Source organism: Embiotoca jacksoni, unplaced genomic scaffold (assembly GCF_022577435.1).
Source record: "Embiotoca jacksoni isolate LCO1_2020_lvr unplaced genomic scaffold, fEmbJac1.0.p SCAF_86, whole genome shotgun sequence".
NCBI classification, from domain to species: domain Eukaryota; kingdom Metazoa; phylum Chordata; class Actinopteri; family Embiotocidae; genus Embiotoca; species Embiotoca jacksoni.
In genome coordinates this window covers 488,356-497,500 of record NW_027185443.1, presented here as the reverse complement: position 1 = coordinate 497,500, position 9,145 = coordinate 488,356, and the positions used below count along the sequence as shown (strand labels likewise).

Genomic DNA, 9,145 nt, shown 5'->3' with positions numbered 1-9,145 from the left:
TAATTAAACTGGATCTACTGGACTGACCTCCCATGTGAAGCAGTGACACTGACAGAGATGCTTCTTGGACGCAGGGTGTGTGTGTGTGTGTGTGTGTGTGTGTGTGTGTGTGTGTGTGTGTGTGTGTGTGTGTGCAGTAAAGATAAGCCTGACAATCACTGCGTCGCATACGAACATGCAATCTGTTTATTTGCCACGTAACAACCTGCGCTGGCATTCACCTGCTGTCTGTGTGTGTGTGTATGTGTGTGTGTGTGTGTGTGTGTGTGTGTGTGTGTGTGTGTGTGTGTGTGTCAACACGAAAGGCTAATGTGTTGACGGAGGGGTGGGGGTGGGGGAGGGGAGAGGGGATGAGATTGATAAAAAGGACACGGGCTAATGTGCTTCGCTGGTCTCCCGGGTGACTCACGCTGGTTGTCATGGAGACTGATGGGAAGAAGAGAGGAAGAGGGGGGACAGGGGATAAAATTCAGCGCCACAACGAGCCGTCCTCCCGAGTCAGGAAACTGCAGAAGTGACGGTTTTTAGGATTTGGACGGGACCCGGACATGAAAGATGGACATTAATCTTTCTGGTTTGACGCAAATAATGAACGATATTATTTACTGAAGGCCCAAAAAAAAAAAAAAAAACTCTCCTAAAACGTCCAAAGAAATTGACAAAATTCATGCTCTGTTTCGTGTCGTTTTGTACTTTTTGTATACATCCGTTCTGAAGTATCAGTTCCCTTTAGACTACTGTTTGTTTAGTTTACTCTGTTTTACACCATCTGCCTTAATGCTGCAGTGTGTTTCATTTAACCGTGATAATAAAGCTGAATTTCACTTCATGTAAATATTGATAACTCCTTCATGCAGGGCGTGTTTTTTATTAATTAATTAATTGTTTAATCGCTGTGTCTGTTCATTAAGGGTAAAACTACAATCAGCAGGAAACAGATGTTATATAAATCCGGTCAATTATTATTTTTTTTAAATCCATAATAAAACAAGAAACTTATCTTTAAGTTATGTACAATAAAGTAAACAATAAAGGTAACTAAAGAGACAGTATTTAGAATAGTTTTGATGCCTTCGAGAATTAATTTAGCCTTTAATGAAATGTTAAGTTACACATTGTCTTATCTGTAAAAAAACGTTTATTTAATTTTATTAACTGTAATTATGCAGCAGTTTGCATCTTCAAAAGGTATTTTTAGCCTCTTAGCTTAGTAAAAAAACCAAAACAAGAAACATCTAATCGCTCTCAAAATCCATCTAGTGCACGAAAAATAAAAGTCTTTTTTTTTTTTTTTTTTTAATTTTTGGGGGGTTTTATTTTTTAAAATGCAATTTAAGCTGCTGTGATTTCCTGCCCCGTCAGTTTGAGATCCATCCAGGGAGGATCTGAAACCTTCTGACAGCAGCGCCCGGTTCTCTCCTCCTCCCTCCTCCTCCTCCTCCCTCCTCCTCGGCGGGTAATCCCGGGCCGCGTTGACCGGCGAGAGGCCGCTCAGAGGCGGGATGGAGGCCAGCGGACGGGCTTCATCTCGTTAAGAACCGCGTTTTAAGCCGATCGCGTAGATCCAGACCCCGCTGAGAAAACTGCGAAGCCGGTAAACGACTTGCGGTGAACCGCGTTCTCCTTCGTGCGCACGGAAGGAGCCTCATCTGGATGTTTAATTCCTGCACGCATGTCCATTTTGTTTACTTGTTGTCGCATTTAAAATAGACGATAAACAATAACAACAACAACAACAAACAAAAAATACACCCCTCCGTTTAAAAAGACCCCGATTTTTGGTGTGGGTTTTTTTTGTGTTTTTTTTAAAAGCAACATCGACCACACTGCACGTTTGAAGTGGCTTTTAGGATATTAGGAGGTATTGATAGTAATGATGATAATAAATAGTAAAGACGCTCACCTTATCGCACGGCCGCAAGTCTCCGTCGGCCGACGCTGATGATGTGTGAGCGGTGATGAAGAGTAAAAGGCAACGGGTGAACCAGGAGACCCGCACCTGCTCCCTCATCCTCGGCTCGGATCACCAGCAGCCGGCTGTCCGCTGCCCGGAGCCACGAACGTGAAACAGGCCGAGCGGTGAAGCGCCTGTACGGGGGTCCCTGTTATTGACGCGCCTGCCTGCCAGCCTGTCTCTCACCCTCCTCCCCCTCTTCCACCCACAACCGCTGTCACCACCGCAGTCTAACGAAGGCACTTCCGGTCCCGGCTTTTCAAATTAAAACTATCCTGCCAGAATTGGTGTTGGAGGGGGTCGATCACAAAGAGAAGCAAAACAATGACGCAGACTGGAAACGATCACAAACTGCAGCAGAATGACACTGAAAGATGCAAATCAAATCCAAAATGAAAAAAAAAAGAAAAAAAGAAGCAAACTGAGATGCAAAGAGAAGCAAAAGAACCTGAAAGAGATTTAAATAGGTCATAATGGAAAATTTGACCAAAAGGAGATCATAATAAAACCACCTCAAACTAGGAGCGAAGGACCGATAAGACACACAGAAGGACAGCAAACAAACAGACTATTGTTTAAAAACATCTGCAAAGAGATTTGAAGTGACTGAAACCAATGAATTGAAACCAGTGCAGCACAAAATGACCAGTACGAGATGCAGGATAACTGCAAAAATTACCACAATAAGACACAAACTGACTTTAAAACGATGTACAAAACAAGGAGAGAGACGCAGGGGGCGGGCTATTTTCTTAAAAACAGTCCACGATTCTAAAAAAATGAAAAAGAAAATCATAAATTTAACATTAAAATAACATTCTGATATTTTTCATTGTAAAAAACATAACTTACTGATTGACAGCAATTACAGCTGACTGTCAACATTTTAATTAAAAGACCATCACTCGATAAATATATCAAATTTTGAAAAATAGCTCTATGCTTTTATTTTGAAAGCGCTGCTTCCGGTCCCAGTCTGGTTCATTCTCTGTAAATTGACTTCTCTCGGTGCTAAACCGTCACAGTGACGCCACGAGGGTGATAACGCACGTTATCTTGATTGACAGGTGGAGATGGACAACATAGCAGCTGATCTTATTTTAAATGAATGACACAAAAACCAGCGGTGTGCGGTCACAAGTAAAATATCATGTTTAAATTGAAAATGTAAATCATGTTTCATCCCATTAAACAAGAGCTCTTACATCCACTATGAAGCTCTCTACACCAATTTATAGTGAATGTTTCCTGATTTATGTTATTTCAGTTTGATGTTTAGAAGTTAAATAAAAAAATGGTGGAATTTTTTCTAAAACCTCTTGTCTTTATTTATTGATTACAATCTTCAAAATTAAAGATTATTCTCCAAGAGATGCCAAACCAGTGAACACTAGGAGAATATTTCTCCAACTCTTTTACTGACTGACTGAGTCCTCGTGCAGCAACAAGTTGATTTAAAACAGTAAAAGTGAAAAAAAAAATAAAAATAAAAATCAGTGCGAGGATATGTGCGACATATCTGACACGATATAATCTCCTCTCCCTCTTCTCAGATGGATTAAAACCTTATCACATGTATGTTACGTCCACAGGAGACTGCAGAGGAGAAAAACAGAGCTCATCACATCCGGAGTTCGTTCATTAAGTCACGAAGACACTTATTAATTTTATCCAGAACTGCATTTCCTTCATATGTCTCATATTTCTTTGAGGGCGTGAAGAGGAAAGAATGCAGAAATGTTTACAGCCCAACTGGTTTTAAACAGTGATCTCTCTGTGAGCCAGGAGATGGTCACATACCTGTTTACCCGTATCATTTGATGCATACCTTATTATTTCCTTGTACACATTTACAGGTCAAAGGTGTCGAGAAGTGAGCCAAATCTGCGTGAAAGTTTAGTTCGACTTTCAAAAGCATTAAAAATGATACAAAATGTGTTTGTTTTTTTAAACATAAAACTTAAATAATGTAAACACCTTTTCACCCACGAATCACAAAATCAGAGCTCAAATTGGGCATTGTTGAGAAACCACTGCTTTTCCTGATCTAAAATCAGTGCAGGCTTTAAACTGATGCTTTCCACACCTTCCTTTTTATGTTTAACCATTTCATGCTGTATTTTATGTTTTCCTCTGCAAAGAAAAGTCAGAGCTTTTAAAAACAACTGTAACTGAGCAGCATGCAGTCAGATTAAAACTTCTGCAAAGAATTTTATGATTTTTCTTTCTCTGCTGTTGTGCCTATTATTATATATTTTTTTATTTTTTTAATGTTTATAGGGCTTTTGTCCTTGTATAAATATGGTTAAAGAAACTTAAATGGTGGAAATGTGAAATATATATATATATATATTTTTTGATATTGTTAGAGATTAAATTACAAAAAGTATATAAAGATACTAAACTTTAGAACTACTCAGTAAATAATGAAAGTATAGATACAATACTTTGCATGATGAGTGCTTTTACTTTACTTACTTTTGGTTAAGTATCTTTTTAAATGTGAAACTTGTACTTGTAATATAGTATAGTTTTGGTGTGAAACTGCTTGTATTACTTGAATAAAAAATAAAAAAAAGTGTACTTTTTACACACCAGTACATGTTTTTTTTTGGTTTAAATCAAATCGGATGAGGCCGCTATTCGTAAATTCATCGGTAGGTGGCAGCAGCGCTCACACACACACATAAATATCCACGAAGAAAAAAAACCCGGATGTGACGTAGGTGCAGAATCAAAACAGTTAAAATTTGACAGCTCGGCATCGTCCCACGAAAGGCTTATAAAATGCCATGGGAGATGTTACTGCCAAGGTCATAAATAAACGACTCTATTTAGAAAACATCTGTAGAAACCGGAGACACGTTTTATCGGACTGTCGAGGAATGCCAACGCGGGGAAAAGACTCTTTTGGGTTAGTTCATGCGGCGGCTGCTGCAGCTCCTCTGCGGCTAACTGGTTAGCTCCCCCCCGGCCACAAGAGGAGCGATCTTATGGGCTGAACGTTACCATATATAGACCGGCCACGGAGCTCCCTTGCCGGGGGAAATGTAAACGGTGACTCGCTCGGGAGGCTGACGGAAAGGCAAAGCTAAAATAATAATAATAACAATAATAATAATAATAATAATTAAAAAAAAAAAAAATAAACAACAAAACTTCACCATGTCATCTGACCAGATTATTGCCATCGTCATGGATGACAAGATCTACGAGGTGAACAAAAAGAAGCTGATAGAGAAGAGCGACTACTTCCGCGCGCTGTACAGCTCCGGGATGAGGGAGTCCACGGAGGACTCGGTGCAGCTGCAGGGGCTCAGCGTGCCCGGCCTGGAGCTCGTCCTGGAGTTTATCAACACCTCCAAAGTGCAGGTGGTCAACGAGACCCTGGAGGACCTGATCGAGACCGCGTCCTTCCTGCAGGTCACCTCCATCCTCAAGCTGCTCACCTCGGAGATCCGGCTGGACAACTGCGTGGAGCTGTGCAGCCTCTCCGAGGTGTACGGGACTCACGACCTGCGGAAGGCCTGCCTCAAGTACATGAGCTGCTACTACCACCCCATGCTGAGGCGGCCCGAGTTCAGCGGCCTGCCCTCCGCCGTCAGGGACCAGGTGAGGGACATGCGCATGAAGGGCACCGCCACCCTGGTAGCCATCGGGGACTTCACCTGCCTGTCCCTGGACGTGCCTGACCAGGACGAGCCCTGGTCCATGCTGCGGTACGGAGAGGTGGAGCAGCGCTGGAAGCCCCTCGCCAACAACCTGCCCCCAGACATGATCAACGTCAGAGGCTACGGGTCGGCGGTCCTCGACAACTACCTGTTCATCGTGGGCGGATACAGGATGACGAGTCAGGAGATCTCGGCGGTGCACTGCTACAACCCCTGCAGGAACGAGTGGAACCAGGTGGCCCCGCTCAACCAGAAGAGGTCAACGGCAGCGGCGGCAGCGCGTCCTCTCGCGGGTCAACTCGCGTGTTTTTTTTGTTTGTTTTTGTTTTGTCGCTGCTCTCTCTCACTGTGCGTCCTCTCTCGCGCAGGTCCAACTTCAAGCTGCTGGCGGCGCAGGGGAAGCTGTACGCGGTCGGGGGCCAGTGTCTGGGCACGGTGGAGTGTTACAGCCCCGAGCAGGACTGGTGGACCTGCGTGTCCTCGATGCCCGACCCGCTGGCTGAGTTCTCGGCCTGCGAGTGCCAGGGGATGATCTACGTCATGGGCGGATACACTGCAAGAGGTGGGTGCACTGGAGGGCAAAGATTTTTTTTTTTTTTTTTTTTTGGAGTTTTGGAGATCTGTACCTGTTTCTTCTTTGAGTTTAACGTGGTTTGATTTCTGTGCCCGACAAGACAGGAACACGAGCGTCCTCCGCTACTGCCCCACCTCGGACACCTGGGCGGTGTTCCGCACCTGTTCGGCGCACATCCGCAAGCAGCAGATGCTCTCGGTGGAGGACACCGTCTACCTGGTGGGCGGCTACACCCACGAGCTGGAGGCGGGCCGGCGGCAGCAGCAGCAGCGGCGCCCGAGCCAGACGGAGGACGTGCTGACGGTGCAGTCCTACAACGTCACCTCGGGCGAGTGGGTCCAGCTGAAGGAGAACACGTCCAAGTCGGGCCTGAACCTGACGTGCACGCTGCACAACGACGGCATCTACATCATGAGCCGTGACGTCAGCCTGCCCACCAGCCTGGAGCACCGCGTCTTCCTGAAGTACAACATTTTCTCCGACGCCTGGGAGGCCTTCAGGCGCTTCCCGGCTCTCGGACAGAACATGCTGCTGTGCTCCCTTTACCTGCCCAACGTGCTATGACTGAGTGGAGCCCAGGCAGCGTCGACGGGGGGGGCCCGGCGTGCGCGTGAAGCCCCAGTTTGTGCCTCTCGTGTGTAAACATTAAAAACAATGCATTAAAGTCAGAAAATAATCACCTGCTGCCCTCGCGCCTCAAGAACTCTTCCGACCATCTGGATGAAAAAAGAAAAAAAAAAAGTTCTGCAAAACACCCGCCGGCCATCTTTGTTTGGAACTTTTAAAATCAAATTCCCCCTCCAGATGGTCAGAAGTGTCTTTTATGCTTTCTGGAAAAAAAAAATTCAGCGCAGCAGTCAGGCTTTTTAAAAAAAAATTATTAATAATAAATGACTTGTTGTCACGGTAACACACGAGAAAAGCTAACGAACGCAGCATGCTTTCCAACCTACGGGCCACAATAATCCTGATGTTTACACTCCAGATATGGCATCTGCGTAAAATCTTTATATCCATAATTTCACTACAAACCTTAAAATATCTCCGAAACACATTTCCTGACTCGATGATGTACTGTAAATATAGATAATCGTGAATATGGCTTTGGTTTTACACTGCCAGCTTCGTGGGAACTCGAAGTTCCGTGAAAAGTTGTAGTTTTGGGAGAAGGAGCTCAGAGGGAGCTTCATGTGTTGTATGTATTCAGAGTCACACTAAAGCAAAGCTTAAAGCGCAATTCCACAAAGTGAACGATGCACATGTGCCTTCTGCAACCTCAGTTAACAAGAAAAAGTGGGAATAAATCTTAAAAGAAAAGCACAAAAAAGCAGGAGTTTGTTACATTGCCAGCAACTGACCAAAACAGCTGTGTTTTACTTTTTTTGTCTCTCTGCCGAAAGCAGATTTAGTTTTTAAAATTGAGGTTCTTTTTCGGTTCCTGATTAAACCAACGTGCAGTCTGAAGAAAGTTACATTCATTTCTGAAACTCTTAGAAGTGTTGGTGAAACACTTTTTTTTTTTTTGGTTTTTGTATATTCTGTTCTATTTTGGTGGATTTCAGCTTCTCTGCACTATGTGTTTGTTTGGAAATTTAGGTCATCACAATAAAGGATGATGTTCAGGGGGTCTGTTTGAGTGTCCTGTCTCTTTAAATTTACCTCCACAGCACTGGTTTATTTGGTGTTGTTGCTTGTTTTGGCCTTTTTTTTTTTTTTTTTTTTTTAAATCAAAATTTCCAAATCAGCTGAGAGGACCGGTTGTTTCTAACACTGATGATCCGTGATGTGACATCTTACCCAAACGCCTGCGGCACCGTGACCTCGGAGGGAGTCCCGGAGAAGGAGAAGTTGTCACAGACGAGCCGACCGATCTAGGTTCAGGTCGAGGAGTCCTGGGGAGTCTGTGGAAGAGCTGGAGATGCTTACGAAGAAAATCTGGAGGATTAAATCATTAAAATTTAATCTAAAAAGAACTTCCTGTACTTATGGATTGGATTTATGTGATATTTAATTGTAGTTCCCAATCACATCAGAAAAAGTTCACAAAAAAGACCTCGGGATCATTTCCAATTTACCTCTTGTGATGTCCAGCGATGATGCAGGTAGTTCAGGATTCATCCACACACGTGTTTTCTAATTATCTCACCACCTCTCAGCAGCGCTGTAAACACTGGAATTTATATTCTTCAGCTTGAACAACCATTCAAAGCTGTTCGGTCTCAGACTCTGAAATTATCAGCAGGTGATTACCTTTTTTTTTCTTTTTAATTTTGAATAACTTATCTTATTTGCATATACTTCCCAGCATGCTTTGCACAGAAGTGCAAAAATTAAAAGAAATCCCTCGTTATTTTCTCATATAGAAAAAAAATACATGATTTAGGCCGTTGTGTCTCTTTCACACTTCACACACATCCTGCATGCTTCTCATCTATTTACAATATCCTAGGTGTCATTTAAGGACACATACGTGCCTTTTACTGCCATCTCAATACAACTGACATCTCGTAGAGCTTTGAGTTTACCTACATAGGTGCAAAACATCATCTAAAATGAATAAAGGTCCATAAATTAGGAAAGATTTGAAAATAGATGCATGTGAGGTTGCAAAATTAAAGAAATCATACAGAGGATGCGACCAGCAGGGGGCAGCACATGCTTTCCAAACACTAACCTCTCAGCAGGCCCACAGCATTTTCCACTTCACCTTCACAAGGACTCCCTATACATATATACATATATATAGGGAGTCCTTGAGCTATATATATGATATATATATATATATATATATATATATATATATATATATATATATATATGTATATATATATTTATAGGGGCTCTTTTCTTTAGATTTGAACATGCAACCTGCAGGAATCCGCTCATCAAACGCCGTGACAGAGAAACCATCACACTTTACTGCATCTCATGAAACCCTCGGCACCT

General features: G+C 43.0%; 2 protein-coding genes and 1 long non-coding RNA gene across 3 annotated transcripts in view; 1 reads left to right on the top strand and 2 right to left on the bottom strand.

Annotated features, from left to right (window-relative positions):
- LOC138192477 (endosome/lysosome-associated apoptosis and autophagy regulator family member 2-like) overlaps nt 1-2,168 on the bottom strand; it is a 12,376-nt gene extending 10,208 nt beyond the window's left edge. Inside the window, exon 1 of the mRNA XM_069139885.1 lies at nt 1,904-2,168. Coding sequence (XP_068995986.1) covers nt 1,904-2,011 — 108 coding nt within the window. The 5' untranslated portion in view covers nt 2,012-2,168. The remainder of the gene's footprint in view (nt 1-1,903) is intronic.
- Nucleotides 2,169-4,685: 2,517 nt separating this feature from the next.
- Nucleotides 4,686-7,825, top strand: klhl42 (kelch-like family, member 42). The gene is made up of 3 exons (XM_069139853.1): nt 4,686-5,883; nt 5,994-6,187; nt 6,300-7,825. The coding sequence occupies exons 1-3, from the start codon at nt 5,120-5,122 to the stop codon at nt 6,761-6,763; spliced, it is 1,422 nt and encodes a 473-aa protein (XP_068995954.1). The 5' UTR covers nt 4,686-5,119; the 3' UTR covers nt 6,764-7,825.
- LOC138192457 (uncharacterized) lies at nt 6,876-8,906 on the bottom strand. Its single transcript, XR_011177794.1, has 2 exons — nt 8,275-8,906; nt 6,876-8,100 (listed from the first exon to the last, which is right to left on the bottom strand). It is a non-coding gene; the product is annotated as an uncharacterized lncRNA (long non-coding RNA).
- Between the last annotated feature and the right edge of the window lie 239 nt (nt 8,907-9,145).